The 24,603-nt window shown below is 35.1% G+C and overlaps 2 protein-coding genes and 1 pseudogene across 2 annotated transcripts; 1 reads left to right on the top strand and 2 right to left on the bottom strand.

The window, feature by feature from the left end:
- Window positions 1-7,497: 7,497 nt before the first annotated feature.
- On the top strand, window positions 7,498-9,600 carry LOC128174451 (uncharacterized). The gene is made up of 2 exons (XM_052840007.1): window positions 7,498-7,946; window positions 8,120-9,600. Exons 1-2 carry the CDS (start codon window positions 7,498-7,500, stop codon window positions 9,273-9,275), a joined length of 1,605 nt encoding a protein of 534 aa, XP_052695967.1. The 3' UTR covers window positions 9,276-9,600.
- A 264-nt stretch (window positions 9,601-9,864) lies between these two features.
- On the bottom strand, window positions 9,865-11,800 carry LOC128174450 (uncharacterized; annotated as a pseudogene).
- A 439-nt stretch (window positions 11,801-12,239) lies between these two features.
- On the bottom strand, window positions 12,240-14,315 carry LOC128174449 (uncharacterized). Its single transcript, XM_052840006.1, has 4 exons — window positions 13,971-14,315; window positions 13,371-13,820; window positions 12,846-12,984; window positions 12,240-12,481 (listed from the first exon to the last, which is right to left on the bottom strand). The coding sequence occupies exons 1-4, from the start codon at window positions 14,313-14,315 to the stop codon at window positions 12,240-12,242; spliced, it is 1,176 nt and encodes a 391-aa protein (XP_052695966.1).
- Between the last annotated feature and the right edge of the window lie 10,288 nt (window positions 14,316-24,603).

The raw sequence follows: 24,603 nt of genomic DNA, 5'->3' as shown, positions 1-24,603 counted from the left end.
AGCGCTTCTTTTTGGGGAAGAACAGTCCTAATCAGACAGCAAATACATAATACAGCATACAGACGTTTTTAGTAATATAATTATATATAATTTATGAATAAACTATTTAAGTGTGCTTGAATATGCAAATTTTAAAGCCAATTCGATTTGTATTAGACAATTAATCTACTAAGTCTAGTGTTCGCTACTCGATCTTCAACTGTCCGAATACAGTCAAAACTTTTACAATGAATGTACATGTACATTACATTTTTAAAACTCACATATTCTTTCAGAATAAAAAAATATTAATTTATAAATGAATAAAATCAGCAATGAGTTTGCTTTTTAATGAATCTGACTACAACTGAGAAGAGGTTACTGACTACCATTGAGAAGAGGTTATACCAATATTGTGACCCTTATTATTTTACGGCCTGAATGTAAATAAAACCTCAACTTGTTTAAAAATGGTTTGTTTTATCGTGCCCGTACCTACCGCAAGCATGTAAAATTGGACTTCTTAAGCTGCCTTATCTCGAACGCTTTTTAAATATATTTCAACTTTTACTTACTACATCCTGCTTAACACTCTCTCTCTCTCTCTCTCTCTCTCTCATAACTCATAAAAATTTTAATATTTTGTTAGCCAAATGAAGTATCACATTATCATAGATATGTGAATATCGCCAGATTTTGTTGAAATTGGTAGTGTAATGCATTTAATTCTCAGCAGCAAAATGTCACAAACGGACACAAGTGAATTTATTTACATTTCAAATCGTACGACTGTAAAACGTACAATTGTATTATATTCATTGATGGCAGCTTTTTTTTCCCTTTATTATACGAACTATGATTTAAACCAATGGTTTGGTGCATCGTTAACCAATATAATTGGAAATGAAAATAACAACGAATTAATGGGCATTGGAATGTGTGATAACGTATAAACACGAGAAGCATGTGTCCTACAGTGAATCGGCTGTCCACTAGCGCGGCATCTCCTCGGCCCGTGTTATGAAAATGTACACTCAACGTGGTGGGTTTGAACTGTTAACGTTTGCAGTTTGATAACTGAATTTTATTTTCCAACAATAAAACTGTTTCATGACATAGACAAGAACACAAAGAACGCCTTTTTTTCAATGACAGCCATACTATCTATTTTTTTTTAATTACGAGAGCAAAACAGCAATACTTCGTAGGTAATAATATAGTCTTTTTATTATTTACTCTTTAATATCGTTAAAATCTGAATTCATTGTGTTTGCAGCTACATAAATAAACCCGTGTGTGCATTACAACAATGCGTATATCTTGTGTATTGGATAACGGCAGACCGCTCGCTAGTCCAGCCGCGACCTATTTTCTCGGCCACGGGCAAGGATCGGATACGTATAATTGTTTACATACATGAAGCTCGGAATACAGCTAGCAAGATTTTAAATGCGACTCAAATACATTGCATAGAAGCAATTCTTATACACATAATATATTTCCCTAGAAAAGAATTAAACTGTTTAAACACTTTCCGAATGCAAGCTAGTACACTGTCTATGGTATTAGGTAAAGGCATAATCTTTTTTATTTACTATTAAGATCATTAAAATCGGAAGTTTTGTGTTTGCAGCTACATAAAAAAAAACCCATGTGTGCATTACAGCAAGACGCAAATCTTGTTTATTAGATAACGGCAGACCGCTCGCTAGTCCATTCGTGACCTATTTCCTCGGCTGCGGCAAGGGATCGGATACGTAATTGTTAACATACACAGTTCGGTATACAGCTAGATTTTAAATGCGACTCAAATGCATTGCATAGAAACAGTTCTTTTATCCATAATGTGTTTCAGTAGAAAATAACTAAAATGTTTAAACACTTTCCGTGTGTAAACCGGTACCCTTTAATAAATATGTCAGTTATACGCAAAATACCCCGTTTATTTGCCAAATAAAACACAAATACATGGTAACAAGTCTAGCTTTTTACACTCATATTACGCAATACCCGAACAAAATATTATTGTAACGACATTAATAAGATCATAATGAACAACTTTTGCCGCGACAGCCATATCGAAATCTTAACCGCTTTTGAGTTATAAAGTGAAAACTTTGAAGGGTTCTAGGTCCTTAATTTGAGGGGCCAGCCCCTTTTTTTAGGAGTCAAACAAAAGATCTTGTAAATATAAATTTTTGTTCTTCTACATGTCTTAACAAAATATTTGTGAGAAAAAAGATAATCTAAGAAAACCAAGCAAAATCACAACGCTTTTTTCATCTCATTTTTCGAGCCCTACCGAGCTTTAGCGCCTTTTGTGCCTGAAATTTATTAATGCCTTATTACATATCTACAATCTTTTGTCTATCATTCCTGAAATTTTGAACTTAATATCTTTTATAGTTTTTGATAACTCTCTTGGACAAGCCGACACTCTGAAAATCAAGAAAACGTCGATATTTCAAAAACGGAAATGACGTCATCAACCAAAAAAAATTCCGATCAAGTTTAAACTAATGTCAATAAGATCTGAAAATTTTATTAAAATCGATCAAACAGTTTTTGAGTAATCGCTGACACAAAATCGGTAAGAAAAAAAAAGGAGAAGAATGAGAAAAAAAAACCGAAGAAAAACAATAAGGTCTTCCGTTGGAAACGGAAGACCTTAATAATAATAAAAAGAAACAATAGAATAACAAGAGGGTCTTCCGTTGGAAACGGAAGACCCTAAAAAAAGAAACCGTAGAAAAACAAAAGGGTCTTCCGTTGGAAACGGAAGACCCTAATTATCAATTAAACATTATAAACTAGGGCATAAAACGGTAAATCCGAACAAATATCGTTTTCGATTTTAAAGCTTATTATATCTGCTTAATTGATGACGCATCTGAGTAGGGATCCACCTTAAGTAGATGATTGACCTTCCAAATATAATATTATAATATCTATAGAACTTTATTACATCACCTACATTTAACAAACCTATCACCTTCATTTAAACTTGTAGAGATACAAAAATCTCATGAATGAGATTTTCATTTTCCAGCACATTTGAAAAGACATTTTAAAAATCAAAGTGAAGTATATGATTAGTTAATATATATATGCTTAAACAGTTTAAACTTAAGAGAATCAAAATTGCTTGGGAGCTCTAATATTACTATAAACATGGGAAACCTATAAACCATGCATTTTTGGCATAAAATGTTACCAATGAACACGTTCTTTGCAAAGAACGAACTGCATCTACTTCTCTAACAATTGTGTCATTTCTGATGATCTGGAAAAGCAACTGCAAACAGTATTTCCCCATGGTTTTTGACGTTGCACATTACAATAATTGTTGATTACTTTTACATGTAGTGAGGTAAATTTAATGCTTTTTTCCATATGTATATTTAAATCAAAAAGCAAATATACATTTAAGGAAGAAGATATTTATTTACAAAATGTACAATTCTGCATAAAAGATAAACGGTGTTTAAAAATGCTGTTTTAAATTTTTAAAAAAGACAAAGTATGCCTACAGAACAAGGGGATGAAAACATTTGGGTAAGTGTCCGCAAAATTCGACCCGAAATCTGGGGTGCCCGAAAGAAAAAAGGAACAGAGACTGGTCAAAGCCTAGGTTAAAACAATGCAGAATATATATCATTTTACTGAGAAAGTGCTTTAAAGATTAATTATAAAAATGCAAGAGCAATTGATATGTTCAAATTGCAAATTTGAAAAATTTTGCCTTTGCAAACTTCGCACTCTCGCACCTCGACCTAAAGGCGAAAGTGGTCGAAGTGGTCCCATCGGAATCTAGAATGTGGTACAAAATATAGAATAAAAATCATAGAAAGCCAGGTGGTTTGGGACACCTGTCGATATTTTCGTGGATAATAATTAAATTACTTTCTCCACTTAATAATTTTCAAAATAATGGCAAAAAAATAGTTTTATATGTAAAAATTATAAAATCTCCAGTGGGATTCAAACGTATGACTGAAGATTCGAAATTAATGCTTCAGCCCATTAAAGCTAAAACTCGCCACATTTTCTTTCATCACTGCCCTCCCTACAACCCCTTTAAAGAACTTTTTGCTCTAGAGGTCTCACCTGTGTGAACGTACATATCACCTTCCCGTGTTATTCGGTTGCGTTGAAATTATCAAATTTTACGCAATATTTTCAAACCAGGAGAATACTTCTATCAAATAAATTAGTCAATGCATTACAGAAAATGCACCTAGAATTAAGCAATAAATGCAAAGACCACGAAAAGAATCGTCGATCTCGAGTTTCAGGTGTGCAATCGGGTGAAACGGAATCTAAGGAATCTAAGATTCTAGGTACCTGTGTGACGGTGCCTATTTACGAGCGGTGTTCATGACTTTATAGTCAGTCGTTTTTGTTTTTTAACTTGCTTTCAGGTAACTTCAACTTAAATAACTAAGCATTGATTGAAACTGACAGCTTTTTTTTATCTTCTGACGACCTTCCATCCTTGTATTTTTGCAGTCATTGTCCAGAAATGAGTAACTGGGAAATTCAAAATTTAGTTTCAGTGAATTCGTTAAATTCTACTACAGTGAATATAATTCGGGCATGATCCAACGTTTTTGGTTTCTTGAATTCTTTTAGTATGTTAAGACATATTCCACTTTTTTCTCATACAAAGGTATCTAAAATTAATCGTGTAAGTTTGCATTCTAGTGGAGAGGAAGATGGCGTCGAAGACGTGACTTAAGCAGTAGATGCCACCTAATGTAACACATCGGGAAAAGGACCAACAAAAAAAATTGTGTTATTTCTCATATCCTAGTTATGTTATTTACACAAACGCTAGTTTATTTGAATAGGCTTGGTTCTTTTTAGGGATCATCTCAAAATACAGAAATATAGAAAAGTATCTTTCCAAAATTTGAAGCATATTAAATAATGGCTTTTCTTCTTAATTTGTAGTATGTGATAAATATCATTATTCAGTAATCTTATACATAAAATATAATAAATTCTACCGTCTGGTTTTTAGTCTATAAAAATGCAGCATATTTGGTATATTACAAATGTAAATTGGTACATATATAATGGATTCCCTTGGAAAAATACCACAATTATTCTGTGTTTAGATTTTCAATGCCGTACGATTTTTTACTTTCCTTTTGGTTTTTAACGCACACCTACAAAGTTTCATTTTATTGTAACAGCAACGCTCTCAACTACCGTACAACGGAAAAATCGATTATAAAAAAAAAAAAATCCTAAATAGTTTTTATTTGTATTTTCTGAGATAAGATATAAGTAGCGGGTGCGCAACCCCTTATAAATAAAAGGCGTACTATCGTTAAATTAAAGTGAATATAGATTATAACAAAAATATTCTATTTCGTCAATAATATATAAAAAAAGAATATAAAAATCAATTGCAAAAATATTTTGATTTTGAGCATTGATAATTATGGCGTCCTGAATGTCGATTCAATCTAAACACACTCAGTGAAGTTGGTTTATGAAAATTTCCCGGGAAAAGCTTCACAGCCACTTGTAAACATGTACTGATTACCAAATGCAGCTGCTTAGTTTTGGAAAATATGTTTTGTAAAATTTATAAAACCCACCCGTTATTTGATTTCATAAATTCGATTTTCGATGAAAATATCCCTTTTTTTATTTCTCCAAAACTATTCATAATATATGGTATCAAAAAAGTTTTGTAGCAGATTGTTTATCATTTACCATGATTTCATAAATTCGATTTTCGATGAAAATATCCCTTTTTTTATTTCTCCAAAACTATTCATAAAGGTTTTGTAGCAGATTGTTTAACATTTACCATGCACAAACTTTCATTTTTGACAAAAAATATATAGATATCCCCCGCGAAAAATTACCAATTTTTTTTTGCAAGTCTTTAATTGATCACGAATACAGTAATATGAAATTTACAGCATTCAGAAGCAATATTTGAAGCTACATGGGCTTCGGTGATCTCCAAACAGGGCCAAAATATATTCAGCCTATGCATAGGAAAATTCTTTATTATAGAAAAAAGTCCGTATTGAACTTATATTCGCTACATGTTAAATTATTTTATTAATATTATTATGCATTGTAGTGAAAGTTACTCTTTAAGCATTTAATGCTCATTTTTGGATGTCGTCGATCTTACAACACTCAAAGCGGTACAGAAAAATAAAATAAAATAATCATTTGTACGCACCGCTTGGTTGACGTAAGCGTTTTATGTATGAAATATTGTGTATCGCAGCTATAAAGCTATTATTTGCGCTCTTAGTCAGAAATATGAAACATAAATGGAACTATTTAGTTAGCTGCTGTGACAAAAATATAGTGCCAGCCACTTTGTGGGGAAAATCTTTTTTATTAAAAAGTAGATATATATCAATGATTGTTTTTCAAAAGTACATATCAGATTCATTATGTAAGATTGAAAGTTTCATTTATAACTTACAAAAACAAAGAAATATGTAAGCAAGTTTATACCTTGATACAGCTGCTCCACACAACATCACCATATTCCAATCTAAGTCTGATATTTATCAATTGTATGCCTGAGTATTTGTAACATATTCAACTTTTTGCATGCTTTTTCATATAAACAATCAACTGTATATTTAGATACAAACCACCTTTTTTAAATTGTTGATGTTCAGGAAGCACTGTCAAGGAATCTGATGTCCGGATTCTTATTTTTTCATTTTCTCTGCTGTCCGAAAATTTGGTACAATACCATGCCTTAATAATCTGTGGATTGTAGACAAAGGTCTCTGGATATAATATTTCTTTTCAGAATTTACCACTAGTGGTTTGAGGGGATTTTTAATTTCCTTGATTCCTCGTTTTTACGTCTGAATCTTTCTTTGTTATAGATTTAACCATTTTTGAAAATCTATTGGAAATTATCTAATACAGACGCTTATTGCGTTATGTCCGGAAAAAAATAAAGAACAAATGGATAAATAAAGATCAATCTACTTTTTAAACTTTCGTTGGGAACGTAAAATGAAACAGTATTTACACCACGTGCAATGGCATCAATTAAAAATGTCATTTGATTCGAATAACTCTGTCAAATAAGAAAAAAAGGAGAACGCGTTTGAAAGGTACATGGGGCCTTTTATATGGTAAAAACAATAGCCCGTTGAATTTTCTTCAGAAAAACACTCGGCTGTGAAGTACGCTCTGTTGTGATAAACTAATTCAATGTCCACCATGACATTGTATATTCCAAGTGTTTCGATGGAAACTTGTTTTAACGTATATTTACCGTATACAAGTATTAGGGAATCAAACGAATAGAACATTGTGTTGTCAAAGCTAGGTTGCATAATAAAAAACCATCTTCGCTAGCCAAGGGTGACGATCCACTCTGCTACTCTTTTCACCCTTGGCAGATCGAGTCGACTTTTGTTAGTTTCGAGGAGCGCCCTCTAATGGAAAGCGAATTTAGCTTCCGTTAACTTCAGCCAATCAGAGTTTACGTAACATAAGGAGTATTCATCAAAAATGGCTGCGCCCATAGAAAATAATATTGAAGCAGATATTTGCAAAAGATTTAAGATTCCTGCTCTCAGACCTAATCAAAAGAAAGCTATTTATGCTGTCAGTGATAGAAAAGATGTTTTCGTCGGAACGAAAACAGGCAGTGGAAAATCTCTGACCTACGAGTGCATTCCAATACTTTTTACCGGAGCGTGTGTCGTTATAATAACGCCGCTAATTTCTATAATGTCTGAACAATGTAAAAAATTGACTGCTTTGGGTTTCAAAGCGACCTACATAGGAAAAGACTCGGCTGAAACGAATCACATAATAAATGGGGAGTATGACTTTATTTATGCAAGTCCCGAACAGCTGGTTGGTGATGTGAAATGGCGAGGTGTCCTGAAATCTGATATCTACCAGCGAAAGCTAAGAGCAATTGTAGTCGATGAAGCACACACAGTCATACAATGGTAAGTGACTTAGATTTTTTAAAGTTAGACATACAGTTAACAAACTAGCTGAGGTTGTAAGAACTTGTAACAATTGATCTATGCTGTGTATAATAGAAATTTGGTTTAGAATCGAAGCTGCTCGCTGAAAAAAAGTATACAAACATATAGTTATATAATGTTATATGTTATAGGGGAGACTCTCAAGAGAAGAAAACAGAACCATTTAGAGAATGGTTTTTTAGAATTGGGGAACTTCGTTCACTATGTTCCAGCGCTCAAATGGTGGCACTTACAGCAACAGCAGGGCCAAGCAACAGAAGAAAAATATTAAATCAATTAAGCTTTTCTTCCAATGCAGAAATTGTTGTTGAATCTCCTGACAGATTGAATATAAAAATATCATCCAAATGTATTCCTAATAATGACAAAATCGAGAATGTGTTTGCATGGTTAATTTCTGACTTGAGAGCACTAAAAGAAAAGATGTCACGTCATGTTATATTTTGCGAGTCTATATCTGATGTTTCAAAACTGTACGTTGCTTTTGTTAAAATATTTGGTGCAAACTGTGAATTGATTAACATGTATCATAGTAAAACTAATGAAAAGTTAAAAGAAAAAATCAGAGCCGACATGGCTGTGGATGGGAAAATTCGAATTCTTATCTGTACTAATTCTGCTGGGATGGGCGTTAATTTTTTTGGCCTGAATAATATTGTTCATTATGGATTGCCCAGAGAAATGGACACTTTTGTGCAACAAATGGGGCGATGTGGTAGAGATGGCATGCTGTCAAATGAACTCATACTATTCAAAAACCACAAGGGACACTTAAAGAAGGTTGAATGTGAACTCGTAAAATTGGCAAAAGACAGCAATGAATGCAGGCGAAACAATTTGTGCAAAGCATACGCGATGAAAAAAGCTAATATCATTCCCATTCATAATTGCTGTGATGTCTGCGAGAAGAAGTGTAGTTGTGATGATGACACTTGTCCCAACACCCACAAAGTTAACCAAGAGACAGAACAGGAAGAGGAAGCAGAGGAAGAAATGAGTCGAGAGGTGTCTGAAGAAGACAGAAAATTTCTCAAACAAAAGTTATTAGCTTTGAAATATCAAATGTCGGTTGAATATGACAGTGTTTTGCAATTTGAGTTAATTTATGGTTTAACAGATAAAGTTATTGATAGTGTTGTTGAAATATGTCATCTAATATTTAATCCAGATGATGTCATGAAGTGTTGTCAAATATGGTCATATGCATCAGCTGTAATTGTATGTAATATTGTCAATGAAGTATTTGGAGACATAGAATTTTATCAAATAGACACTGACTCTGAATAATAAAGTGTTCTGTATAAAAGTGCCCCACAACAGCTCGATATGCCAATCAATTATTGTCAAGTTATAATAGTTTCGAGTTCAAGAGATTAGTCAACCATTTCAACAATTTTTCATTTCCTATAATGTTTGATGTACATACATCTCCTGTGGTTTAGGTATTATTATAACAAATGATACATCATTTTTTTCCTACTGGTTGTGTTACATTAACAAGTGCCTATCTGCAGATTTTGTTTATTGCATGGTTGATTAACAATGATACATCAGAACAGATCATGTTTATTATTTTGTCATTTTAGTAAGACATGACACTGTTCAATTTATGTAAAGATATGAAATTTATATGAAATAAAATAGACTTGCTGATGTATTTATTAATCTTTTTGAAAAGAAATGGCATTTTACAAATGTTGGGCTGAATGTGAATTGATAAAAAATTGATGGATAATTTTGTCTAAAACATAAGTGAAATACATGCACATGTATTACATATTTTAAAATATCAATCATAATTATAATAGGGACATATATTCATTTCTCTTTATAAAAAGTCTTATAAAAGAATAAAACATCATAGTCCAATTTTATAAAGAAGATAATGTAAGTGCACTGTTACAATAATTGAGGCATATAAATATGATACTTAATTAAATGCAACACTCTTACTGTACATAATTAAAATTGTTAAAATATTTTAAAATTGGAAAGGTCTGTTATTCATAAAATCCATCAATTGTTTCACTTGCAAGTTTAAACACATTCATAGGATAGTTGCTCCTTGTTTTCGGAAAGCCATTTATGTAGCTCGGTCACTTTCACACGCGAATATACATCTTTAAATCCTGGAAAATTAGAAAATTCTCTGCCAGGAGTTCTCTCAAAAATGTTTGCTGACATAAGTTCATTCACCATAGCAACAATGTCATTCAGTTTTGATGGTGGGGGTCTTTTGTGTCCAGTCTTCTTTTTTTCCATTTCTTTCTGCATATTGATCAGTATTTCTTCTTGAATTTGCAAGGACAATGCTGCATTTCTAGCACTTTTGTAAGTTGCATTAGATCCTTGAGCATGAATCTTTTTCTTGACTGCTTGAACTAACAGTTCAACTAGGTTGTCATTTGGTATATTGTGACCTGTATTTCCTTGTAAGTTAGCTGTACAGTTCCATAGGTATTCGTAAGCCATTTTTGGTGTTAGCTAAGCATAGCAATAGGCCATAAACCTGAATAACCACAACTGGTACTTGCTATGGTTTCCCACACGTGACAGTAACATCTGCAATTTGGAGTTTAGCAAAATGCGGTTGCCATCCCCCATCTGGTAGGCATCGTTTGTATCCCTTAAAAGAAGGGCACACTTCATAAATGAGGCGGAGTACACAGCAATATGATCGTAGTCTTCTTGAGGTATATTCACCCCTGTGTTTTCCGTGATGTCCCACTGATGCTGGTCTCTCAGATGCCGTTGAATGCCATTTGCAGTCTTGTATTGCCTGTCACACACTTCACACACATAGCGCTGTTGCTGGTTGTCAAACATTGCCTCAATCTGTCGTTTTTGTGTATCCATCGCAGCAGCTTTGGTCAATAATGTTGGCAAGTCTGAAAATTACATGAAAAATACATTTTTAAAAAAAAAATTTGTACTGCTGAGGCCCTATAAAATTTCATATACATGTATTTACAACTGCAAATATTATTTCTTATAATTACAAATTAGTGCAAACAAATTTAATTCTTATCGAGTTTAAAGATCATAATGCCACAATGAAAACACAAATCACAAGCTTACTATGATACAATATTTTCATATAAAATAGTGTTATATTCTGATTTTGGTTGTAATGAGCTGACTCAAATGTAAATAATAATAGCAATGTTAAAAAATTCACAGGGATATAAACTTGGTTGTTACATGATAAAATCTACTGAGAAGCGCTTGATTTGCACTTCACATGATTTGATCATGTGACCAATCATGTGACCAGTCAAGTTCATCTCCCAGTGAACTTTTTCACGTTGTTATCTATTTCTTAGATGGATCAATTTTATATAAGCATTGAATTTACTAGTTAAACATAGAGCATACAATTTACTGGCATTATTTCATTAATTATCCTACATATTAATTAGGTGCATATAAAATAAATTATAGGTACCATTGGGTATTTTTATGTATTTCTCCAAAATTTCCTTAGATATTTGCGAGATGAAATTGTACTGTTCCTCCTTCGGTAGGATGTCAAACAGTGTCTGTTTTCTTGTAGAAAATCTGATATATAAGCTGAAATAAATAGAATTTGACAATAATATAAATGATTATTTCTGTTAAGAATTAAACAAACATTGACACTATTGCAATATTAAAGTGACAGAAAATGTACACATAAATGAATGGAGTGAATGATGTGAAGTGATGGCAATTTATTTTTAATATCAAATAGATTAAAATGATATATATATTGGATAGTGATAATGCTTAAATATCAAAAAAAGGATAATACTAGTCCATGCAATGAACAACATGCTCATAATTAATTAAATAAATCATCAATAAATGCTAAAGGTACCTCACTACACCTAGACTTATAATATTTAAGACACTACGTCACAAGATGGCGATTTAAATGTTTTGTTAAAAAGTATATATCCTTCGATTGGGTTGTATATCATAATAGCTCAATGGTTAATGGGCTTCTGAACCGCAGATCATGAGTTCGAATCCGCCCGGTGTAATATTTCATTCAAAATTGCACATTTTTTGCCTTTAAACTTAAATACTTCTTACCCATTATGATATCTATCATAATCAAGTAATTTTCTGCTGATTTGAGAAAATTGTTCACAGTGTAATGAGGCACCTGAACTTTGAAAATAAAAAAAAAAATGAATGAAACTATAATGATGTAAACACAATATACAAATTTGAAAGAAAAAACAATTTTAACCCTAAAAGATTAGGGGTTTAGGAAATCCATTTGCTATTTGAACAAGTGCCCCCACCAAGTCTGTCATAATCTGTGTCACCATTCAACATGGCAAGTTGAGCTGAATAAGCTCGTTCATTGGTAAGCACGTCACCTCCGAACACTTTTTTCTTGATGACAGCTGGATTTTCTCCATCAGTATGTGCAATGTAATTGGCATGTATGTGTTCCAAGATAGTGATCATGTCCTCAGACTTGTTTTCACTTTTATCCAACATGTCTAGCAGTACAAAATTTGACTTTTCTGCAAGTTCCTTCAAATGAGGGTTTTGAATGAACTTGGGCACACAGTCTTTGTACTTCTTAAGGCAACCCACATATTTGACAAGGACATTTGTTATATGGTATATGAAGTGTTCATCCAATTTTCTACACTCGTCGAAATTTGGTATAAATGTATAATTGTCAACTGATTTTATATCTGCGATTGGTGCTGTATCATTTAACAATGGATTCAGAACTCTTTTTTGTAGCCCCACCAGAAGAAACCTGCCTTTTTCTATCTACACTCATCTGAGATGGACTTCTAGTTATGTCTATGTTATCCCCAATAATATCACAAGATATCTGAGAATCATTCTTACCCGATTCTTCTAATTCTTCCTTTTCCTTCAGCATAAGGGTTCCAATTTTCTCTTTCTGTCTCTGTAAGAGCCTCTGTTTCTGCTTTGACATTGCTGATGATGATACACATACACCAAGTTTTGCTAAAGTATCAATAGCCTGCAATGATCGATATTTAAGTATTATACATGGGAAATCTGTTTATTTAATTTTGGTCCCTGCTAAATTTTATATTGTAAATAATATTAATTCAAGCTAATTCTGTATTCATGACAATTTTTCTTACAGAATATTAGCCATTTAAACTGGTGCAGTTTAGGCTAAGTTTACCTTGATATAATTATAAATCTCTGAACATCATAATTGCTTAATTGATCAATTCAAATATCATTCTTCAATCTTCATTGTAAACTATTCTTTATGAAACAAAAACAGTATACCACCCGTTAAATTTGTAAATTGTAAAATAAAAGATAGTCAATGACAAAATTTAACTCCTTGATTACAAAGATTTGTATTATCCTAATATTTTCTTAAAAACCAACCTCATCTGTTGCTCCCCCTTTATCTAAAATCTGAGCTACTATGTGGTGTAATGCTGACAACTGGTTGTTGCGAAATTTCAGCGCCACTGCTGCAGTGACAACAGTTCCCAAAATGGATCCTTTCACAGAATGTTGCAGAACTCCATGCAACACTGGAGCTTTCTTTTGTATTTCAATGTTCAATTTGTCCAAGGAGAAAGTTGACACATTTTCACTGCTAAAATCTCTTAATACTGAAGGCAACTTTTTGGAACACATGGCAGCACAGTCCTTCTCCACTTCAGAGAAAACGGCTTTGTTCACCGCTGCTTTTAGTGGTGTTTTGTAGATAATTCTTCCAATTCTGTCACATGAACTGTTGTTTGTTAAGGTTTTGACAATTTTCTGGCAATGACCTAATGGAATAATTCTACTTTTCACTTTCTCACTCTTGGTAGTTCTGTACAGCACCTAAAATCAACAGTTTATAAATTTTTAATTATATATTATATTCACTTGTTCAAGTTATCAACATATTTTCAGCTCATCATATCATAAAATTGAAATTGTGTTCTAGTATTGAGAAAATAATAATAGTACTAATATAAAATATCAAAATACCTTGAGTTTACTTGGCGTGAACGACTTTATGGTAATAGACATGGCTTTCTGATTTTCTGGAGCTGATTTTAATGTTTCTACACATGGTATCTCCATCTGATCTGCCCTTTGTAAACTGATTTTGGCATGACTTTCTCCGAAGTCGTTTTTCTGGGGGGTGGAAAATAACGTTCTTTTACTTTTCCTTGGAGTTGGTGAATGCACTATTGTTCGTTTATCTTGGGACTTTGGGGTTCTTACTTTGATCAGTTGTAACGTTTTAGAATGTTTCTCCCTTAAAATTCCTAACACTTCACTCTTTTCCCTCCTGAGAGAGTCCATTTTGTGAATCATTTTGTCAATCATTTTGTCAATCTTGCACAGTTTATTAAGCTTCGTAAAGCAAAACCCTTTCTTGTCCAAAGCTTTTCTTAAAATTCTGTCCCTCTAATATTTGTGTGAATATTCTACATTCCTGAACTAATCTTGTTTTAAAAAAACAAGCTGATGAGAGTTTCTTTGAGTTTCTTTTGCAATCAAAATTGAAGTGTCATTCGTTGAGTTTTATAATCGAGTTACAAAGCTTACAAATTCTTTGGTTTGAAAACAATTTGAATTGAAAAGTCCAGTTTTAGACCTAAAATGAATGTGTTAGGAAATTTGAATTGAAAAGTCCAGTTTTAGACCTAAAATGAATGTGTTAGGAAATGTTTTTTATATTCTGAAAATGATATAGACAAATCAGCTCGAAAGAGATTTTTTTACAGTAATATTGAATCTGTGTAAACAAAACTATGGCAATGAGTCTTGTTTACATTAAAAAGAATTGGGAGCCCTGTATCTTGCTTATCACTGTACATTTGACACTTAAAGGGAACTATTACAAATAACGAAAGCATTGACCGGCATTTGCCGGAAAAGATCATTTTTTGAAAGTTTTTTGTCTATTTCTATCGTACATATTTTGAATTTTTCAAATTTGCATTTTGAACATATCATTTGCTCATGCAATTTAAAAATTTATATCTTTATGAAAATATTTATCTTTGAAGCATTTTCTCAGTAAAATTGTATATATCTGCATTGTTTTTGGCCTAGACTTTGACCAGTCTCTGTCCCTTAAAAAATCATCTGTAGGCATACTTTGTTGTTGTTATTTTTTAATTTAAAGCAGCATCTATTAACACCGTTTATCTTTTATGAAGAATTGTACATTTTGTATATTAAACTTTGATATTGATATCAAATGGCATTTGCTCTTTGACTTAAATATATATGTATCTATGGAGAAAAGTATATACATGTACCTCACTTATTGTAATGTGCAACGTCAAAATCATGGAAAAACTGATGCGTTTGCTTTTCAGAACATCTATAGGAAATGACACAATTGTTGGAGAAGTAGATGCAGTTCGTTCATTGCAAAGAACGTGTACATTGGTAACATTTTATGCCAAAAATGCATGAGGAAGGTTTATAGATTAGATTAAATTGGGGGTGAGTCAGAGTTTTACCGTCCCCTTGCCATTCCGGCTTCAGGTGAGTTCCTTATACAGAGGATGCAGCTGTTAATACGGAAAAAACATTAACATTGAATGACGATGTGAGCTTTTACATGTACAAACATAACTTTTCCTGTTATTTCTATTGAATAAACTAAAGCGATGTGCATTATCTATTTATAGAGCCAACGTCTATAGATAAAATATTAAATAATCTTCATGCAGAAAAGAAAATTTTATCAACATTGTCTTTTCGTATGAACTTTATGGTAGTACTGATTTTTTATATAAATAAAATTATATATTTGTTTCCCATGTTTTGATAACAAAGAGAAATTAGCCGATTGAGCCATTGGTCAATGTTCTTTTCAATTTTGTGCACTTTTTTCCACTAAAACTAATGAAGGGTTAAAAAAAACAAATATTTTATTTCAACTTTTTATTTTTTAAGCATCTATTATATTATACTGCTTTTGTGTCGAAATATATAACTGACAGAGCAAAGGAAAAAAAAGAGCAGGGGCAAAAAACAAGATTGTATAAATATTATAGTATTACAGGTTTACAGAATATTATTGACATTGCACCTACATTAACAAACCTATCATCTTCATTGATACAAAAATCTCATGAATGAGATTTCATGATCTAGCCCATTTGAAAAGAACAGGAAAATAAAGGGAACTTTATAATAAGTAAATAAATATGTTTAACTAGTAACTTAGTGTAACTTAAATGAATAGAAAAAAACGTTTGGCGGCTCTTATAATAACTATTGTTCAAACCAGCGTACATGTTTAGTGTAATAAATAATAAATATTAAAAGAATTTTGAAAGACCAAATTTACTTGTGAAAATAAGTATAGTTTAGGTTAGCATGTAATGGTTTAAATTATTAAAAGCTATAGCATTGATTACAAGTTGGTGCAAAAAAATTAAACAATAAGTTTGTAATATTTATAATTAATTAGATTTTTAATTGGTTGATTTTATTTTTAATTGATTGATTTTTAAATGTTTTTAATAAAGTTACTTGTCCAATTAATTGGGAGCCTGATTTTTTTTTTTAGTTCAAGTTCAAGTTCAAGTTCAGTTTATTCACTCAGACCAAATAATTTGGTACAAGAGGAACATATATATAATACATACAAATACAAATCGTCAGAGGTACAGACAAACAGGTACATTTTCATACAGGGAAAAAATATAAATAAAAAAGAACAGACTATAGAATCACTACTTATATTAGATTTTAGTATAAAGGATCATAATAGGAAAACAACTAAGAGGAGCAGACAGCATCAAGAATTTTTGAAATAAATACACATAATTTTCTTAGCGATTTACAATTGCAATTAGTCATGAGTTCAGAAAACTTAAAAAAAAATTGGTCTTTTCCAATATTTTGTGTTTATGTATTTTTTCCTTATTTCTTCTAGTGCCGAACATTCTAAAATATAATGAAATTCATCTCCAATAAGACCTTTATTACACAAAAGACATAACCTCTCATTCAAAGGAATGTTATACCATCTGCCTGTCTCTACAGGAAAACGATGGTTTGATGTACGAAATTTAATGAATTTTTTTCTTAGTTTTACAGGTAAAATATCAAGATACTTCTCAAAGCCAAAATATGGTTTTAAAATTTTATACACTTGACCTCTGGAAGAACAATTTATATCATTTGACCATATTTGCATAAATTGGTCTTTTAATCTTTGGTTTACAGTAGCAGATAACCATTCTATATTGACAAAATTATGGTTCTGCCAGACATATTGTAGCCCGCACATGTTCAAAATTCTTTGAATACAATCAATCCATGGGCTTTTACAATCGCTATTAAAATGTTGTGAAAATAAATATCTGTACACTGTATATACAATTTTGTTCTCGGGGCTTACATGTATGTATTTTTGGGGGGAGGGTGAGAGGTACTGATCCAAAAATTAATCCATTAGGAAGGGAAGGGGTATACTAACCCTCATTAAAATTTTGATTCCCTTCTTACATCTTTTTGTAAAAGTTTTCTTTACTTATTTAATTGCCAAACGTTTGGGTTTAGTTCGTTCTGTTCAAATTTCCATTTTTATAATTGAATATTCAAAAAATATCGCCGTTCAACATAAATTGGGGCCCAGCACTGCTTCCCTTATTGTTTACGTACCTTAATAATTGTGAGTTAACAGACACAAAGTGAGATTATTTTCTACAAAAGTTATCTCTCTTATCAGAGGGGAAAAGAAAGATCGACTTTTGGCGAGTTTCTTTTTCATATAGCATGCACAGGAATCCAATGTGCCGATATACGGTATGTATATCGGCTCCATACATTTTTAGAATGCCATCTTCATTGTACTTAGCTATTGATATTGAATAATTTTAGAAACTATGAAGTCTTTTTAACGCACATTCATTTTTTTAAAAGATATTACTTATTTAGATAAAATGAATGTGCGTTAAAAAGACCTCATAATTTTCGTGACATTTTTAATAATATTAATTTATATTAAAAAAAAAAACAGAATGCAAAATAAACTCGAACGTTAACATAACCGCCTATGGAAAATGCATTAGTGGACTATACCCATGTTATATCAATTAGAATGAGTATCGTATGTAATCAAAATGCCAACCGAATTTATCTTTTTTCCTTAACATTTAATACCTTTTTTCAATTGTAAAATAATGAAAGATTTTTTATTGTCAAGATATAAAATACTAATCTAAAACACCAAATATTGAAATGAAAATAAAATGTCTTCGTTCTGTTTATTTATGTAGCTGGAATAAATCTAAAATATCCTATAACTACAGTTTCGGTATCTGTAATCTCAAAGGTGCAGGATTTTCCCTAACAAACAAACAATTTTTAATAAAATTTCATTTAGCAGTAATTTCAGCATTTATTTTGCCATAAACTTTATGTGGGGCAATTGTGCAGATTCTTATTTCTTATTTACAAAATATGCAATTTACATATTCCCCAATGTTAGTAATGGAACCTAGCCTGTTAGTCTCCTTTCTTTGTAATACCCGGCTGGGAGTAAGGATATCTGTGCAATGGGTGAAGACTTCATATAACATATACAGTTATATTGCAAGTCTCCCCCGAATGTCCAGCATTAACTCCTCCCAGAAGCCCCCGAAGGAACTCGGACACAGATATGAAAGGAGGTGTACGTCAGCCCCACCCCCCACCCCCACATTTCCTCGCAGCAAAGATAATTGTTCCAAAATTTACTTTAAAAAGATGGAAATATTGAGAAGTTGGAGTCATAGGTATACTACCCTACTACCCCCCCCCCCCCCTTTACGGATTGGAAATTTCATGATTTGCGAAAAAGAAATGGTAGCCTCCCTTTTGGTAGCCCCACCCCTTAGCCCCCACCCTCTTTAGTAAAGTTAGACCTAAGTATTAGGCACATGACATCAGATAGGGGTCATCCCCCAACTTTTTCTCGCAGCAAAGTTAATGTTCCAAAATTTACCGTGAAAAGGTGGAAATATTGAAAAGTTGGAGTCATGGGTATACTAGCCCCCCCCCCCCCCTTACGGATTAGTAATACTTTATGTGGGGCAATTGTGCAGATTCTTATTTCTTATTTACAAAATATGCAATTTACATATTCCCCAATGTTAGTAATGGGGCCTAGCCTGTTAGTCTCCTTTCTTTGTAATACCCGGCTGGGAGTTAGGACATCTGTGCAATGGGTGAAGACTTCATATAACATATACAGTTATATTGCAGCCCACCTTAGCCCCTTATCCCATCCTTTAGCCCCCCTTTTGGTAGCCCCCTTAGCCCCCACCCCCCTTTTTGCAAAGTTAGACCTAAGCATCAGACAGGGTTCATTCCCCCCACTTTTCCTCGCAGCAAAGATAATTGTTCCAAAATTTACCTTGAAAAGAAGGAAATATTGAGAAGTTGGAGTCATAGGTATACTACCCCCCCCCCCCCCCCCGTACAGATTGGAAATTTCATGATTTGCGAAAAAAAATTGGTAGCCCCCCTTTTGGTAGCCCTCCCTTAGCCCCCGTCCTTTTTTTTGTAAAGTTAGACCTAAGCATTAGGCACATGGCATCAGAGAGGGTTCATTCCCCCCCCCCCCAACTTTTTCTCGCAACAAAGTTAATGTTCCTAAATTTACCTAGAATAGGTGGAAATATTGAGAAGTTGGAGTCATGGGTATAGTAGCCCCCCCCCCCAACCCTCCCACCCCCCATCCCCCCCCCCCCCTACGGATAAGGAATTTCATGATGTGCGAAATATATTTTTAGATAGCCCCCCTTAGCCCATTAGCCAAGCCCTAGCCCCCCTTTAGTAGTAGCCCTTTTTTTGCAAAGTTAGACCTAAGCATTAGGCACCTAGCACTAGACAGGGTCCACCCCCTCTCCCTACCCCACTTTTTCTCGGAGCAAAGTTAATTGTTCTTAAGTTTACCTTGAAAAGATGAAAATATGGAGAAGTTGGAGTCATAAGTATACTAACCCCCCCCCCCCCCTCCGCCCCCCACCCCCCCCCCCATACGGATTGAAAATTTCATGATTTGCGGAAAAAAAATTGGTAGCCCCCCTTTTGGTAGCCCTCCCCCCTACCCCCCCCCCCCCACCTATTTTTGTAAAGTTAGACCTTAGCATTAGGCACATGGCATCAGAGAGGGTTCATACCCCCCCCCCCCCCCCCCAACATTTTCTCGCAACAAAGTTAATGTTCCTAAATTTACCTTGAAAAGGTGGAAATATTGCGAAGTTGGAGTCATGGGTATACTAGCCGCCCCCCCCTTGCGGATTAGTAATTTCATGATTTGCGGAAAAAAAGTGTTGATAAACCGCCCCCCCCCCCTTAGCCCCTCCCCCATTTTTTGCAAAGTTAGACCTAAGTATTAGGCATATAGCATTAGAGAGGATTCACCCCCTTTTTTAAAGCAGCAAAGATAATTGTTTCTAAATTTACATTTATTAGATGGAAATATTGAGAAGTTGGAGTCATAGGTATACTAGCCCCCCCCCCCCCCACCCCCTCTTTACAGATAAGGAATTTCATGATTTGCAAAAAAAAAGTTTTAGGTAACCTACCTTAGCCCCTTATCCCATCCCTTAGCCCCCCTTTTGGTAGCCATCTTAGCCCCCACCCCCCTTTTTGCAAAGTTAGACCTAAGCATCAGACAGGGTTCATTCCCCCCACTTTTCCTCGCAGCAAAGATAATTGTTCCAAAGTTTACCTTGAAAAGAAGGAAATATTGAGAAGTTGGAGTCATAGGTATACTACCCCCCCTCCCCGTACAGATTGGAAATTTCATGATTTGTGAAAAAAAAAATTGGTAGCCCCCCTTTTGGTAGCCCTCCCTTAGCCCCCGTCCTTTTTTTGTAAAGTTAGACCTAAGCATTAGGCACATGACATCAGAGAGGGTTCATTCCCCCCCCCCCCCCCAACTTTTTTTTCGCAACAAAGTTAATGTTCCTAAACTTACCTTGAAAAGGTGGAAATATTGAGAAGTTGGAGTCATGGGTATACTAGCCCCCCCCCCCCCCCTTTTTACGGATAAGGAATTTCATGTTTTGCGAAAAAAAATTGTTGATAGACCCCCAACCCCCTTAGCCCCTCCCCCATTTTTTTTGCAAAGTTAGAAAGTTAGACCTAAGTATTAGGCACATAGCATCAGAGAAGATTACCCCCCTCCCCCCCTTTTCACGAGGCAAAGATAATTGTTACTAAATTTACCTTTATAAGATGGAAATATTGAGAAGTTGGAGTCATAGGTATACTAGCCCCCCCCCCCTTCCCCTACGGATTAGGAATTTCATGATTTGCGGTTTTTATTTAGGTAACCCCCCTTAGCCCATTAGCCAAACCCTCCCCCCCCTCCCCCCTACGGATTAGGAAATTTTATGATTTGCGATTTTTATTTAGGTAGCCCCCCCCCCTTAGCCCATTAGCCAAGCCCTTAGCCCCCTTCCTTTGGTAGCAGCCGTTTTTTGCAAAGTAAGACCTAAGCATTAGGCATATAGCAACAGACAGGGTTCAGCCCCCCCCCTCTCACCCCCACATATCCTCGCAGCAAAGATAATTGTTCCAAAATTTACCTTGAAAAGATGGAAATATTGAGAAGTTGGAGTCATAGGTATTCTACCCTACTACCCCCCCCCCCCCCCCTTTACGGATTGGAAATTTCATGATTTGCGAAAAAAAAATGGTAGCCCCCCTTTTGGTAGCCCCACCGCTTAGCCCCCGCCCTCTTTAGTAAAGTTAGACCTAAGTATTAGGCACATGGCATCAGATAGGGGTCATCCCCCCCCCCCCCAACCTTTTTCTCGCAGCAAAGTTAATGTTCCAAAACTTACCGTGAAAAGGTGGAAATATTAAGAAGTTGGAGTCATAGGTATACAAGCCCCCTCCCCCCTCCCCCCTACGGATTAGGAAATTTTATGTTTTGCGATTTTTATTTAGGTAGCCCCCCCCCCCCCCTTAGCCCATTAACCAAGCCCTTAGCGCCCCCCCCCTTTGGTAGCAGCCCTTTTTTGCAAAGTAAGACCTAAGCATTAGGCATATAGCACCAGACAGGGTTCAGCCCCCCACCCCCACATTTCCTCGCAGCAAAAATAATTGTTCCAAAATTTACCTTGAAAAGATGGAAATATTGAGAAGTTGGAGTCATAGGTATATTACCCTACTACCCCCCCCCCCCCCCCCTTTACGGATTGGAAATTTGTTGGTAGACCCCCCCCCCCCTTTAGCCCCTCCCACATTTTCTGCAAAGTTAGACCTAAGCATTAGGCACATGGCATCAGATAGAGTTATAGGGTTCACCCCCCCCCCCCCCAACTTTTTCTTGCAGCAAAGTTAATGTTCCAAAATTTACCGTGAAAAGGTGGAAATATTGAAAAGTTGGAGTCATGGGTATACTAGGCCCCCCCCTTACGGATTAGTAATACTTTATGTGGGGCAATTGTGCAGATTCTTATTTCTTATTTACAAAATATGCAATTTACATATTCCCCAATGTTAGTAATGGGGCCTAGCCTGTTAGTCTCCTTTCTTTGTAATACCCGGCTGGGAGTTAGGACATCTGTGCAATGGGTGAAGACTTCATATAACATATACAGTTATATTGCAGTCTCCCCCGAATGTCTAGCATTAACTCCTCCCAGAAGCCCCCGAAGGAACTCGGACACAGATATGAAAGGAGGTGTATATACATGTGAAAATAGATAAAAACATGTACTTGGTTGTCACCGTTAGGTGTCCGTACATGTTATACCATACCTGGGCATTTCGTAAATTTGCTCATATAAGATGTACTTAATTTTCAATTTAAAAAAAATAAATACAAAAAAATTAAACTTTATAAAAGTTTACCTTTAAGAAAATTATTAGCGGAAGTTAATGAAACAAAATTACGAATTGCCTTCCCGACATCAAATCGGCTCTGAAACAAATTGCTTAGAACAATATCTTTAATTAATTTCAGAGGCGTCGAAACCGGGGGGGGGGGGGGGGGGCTGGGGGGGGGGGCTTGACGTCCTAGGTATACTGGCCCCCCTATAGATTAGGGATTTCATTTTTTAGCCCCCCACCTTTTTTTGCAAAGTTAGACCTAAGCATTAGGCCAATAGCATCAGAGAGGGTTCATAATTGTTCCTAAATTTACCTTTATTAGATTGACGTTGAAGTCATAGGTATACTAGCCCCCCCCCCCCCCCCCCCTACGGATTAGGAATTTCATGATTAGCGAATTTTTTTTAGGTAGCCCCCTTAGCCCATTAGCCAAGCCCTTAGCCCCCCCCCCTTTGGAAGCAGCCCTCTTTTGCAAAGTAAGACCTAAGCATTAGGCATATAGCACCAGACAGGGTTCACCCCCCCCCACCCCCGCATTTCCTCGGAGCAAAGATAATTGTTCCAAAATTTACCTTGAAAAGATGGAAATATTGAGAAGTTGGAGTCATAGGTATACTACCCCCCCTCCCCTAATGTTCCTAAATTTACCTTGAAAAGGTGTAAATATTGAGAAGTTGGAGTCATGGGTATACTAGCCCCCCCCCCCCCCCTTTATGGATTAGGAATTTCATGTTTTGCGAAAAAAAATTGTTGATAGACCTCCCCCGTTAGCCCCTCCCCCCATTTTTTTTTGCAAAGTTAGACCTAAGTATTAGGCACATAACATCAGAGAGGGTTAACACCCCCCACCCCTTTTCATGAGGCAAAGATAATTGTTACTAAATTTACCTTTATTAGATGGAAATATTGTGAAGTTGGAGTCATAGGTATAGTAGCCCCCCCCCCCCCCCCCAAACCCCCCTACCCCCTACGGATAAGGAATTTCATGATGTGCGAAAAATATTTTTAGATAGCCCCCCTTAGCCCATTAGCTAAACCCTAGCCCCCCCCTTTAGTAGTAGCCCTTTTTTGCAAAGTTAGACCTAAGCATTAGGCACCTAGCACTAGACAGGGTCCACCCCCCTCTCCCTACCCCACTTTTTCTCGGAGCAAAGTTAATTGTTCTTAAGTTTACCTTGAAAAGATGAAAATATGGAGAAGCTGGAGTCATAAATATACTAAACCCCCCCCCCCCCTCCGCCCCCCCCCCCCCTACGGATTGGAAATTTCATGATTTGCGGAAGAAAAAAATTGGTAGCCCCCCTTTTGATAGCCCTCCCCCCTAACCCTCCCCCCCCCTATTTTTGTAAAGTTAGACCTTAGCATTAGGCACATGGCATCAGAGAGGGTTCCCCCCCCCCCCCCCCCAACTTTTCCTCGCAACAAAGTTAATGTTCCTCAATTTACTTTGAAAACGTGGAAATATTGAGAAGTTAGAGTCATGGGTATACTTGCCGGCCCCCCCTTACGGATTAGTAATTTCATGATTTGCAAAAAAAAAGTGTTGATAGACCCCCCCCCCCCCTTAGCCCCTCCCCCATTTTTTGCAAAGTTAGACCTAAGTATTAGGCATATAGCATCAGAGAGAATTCACCCCCTTTTTTAAAGCAGCAAAGATAATTGTTTCTAAATTTACATTTATTAGATGGAAATATTGAGAAGTTGGAGTCATAGGTATACTAGCCCCCCCCCCCCCCCCCCCCCCTTTACGGATAAGGAATTTCATGATTTGCAAAAAAAAAGTTTTAGGTAACCTACCTTAGCCCCTTAT

The sequence above is a fragment of the Crassostrea angulata genome, chromosome 2, assembly GCF_025612915.1.
Source record: "Crassostrea angulata isolate pt1a10 chromosome 2, ASM2561291v2, whole genome shotgun sequence".
NCBI lineage: Eukaryota > Metazoa > Mollusca > Bivalvia > Ostreida > Ostreidae > Magallana > Magallana angulata.
The sequence above is the reverse complement of the archived record's forward strand: the minus strand, read 5'-3'. Positions and strand labels throughout refer to the sequence as shown.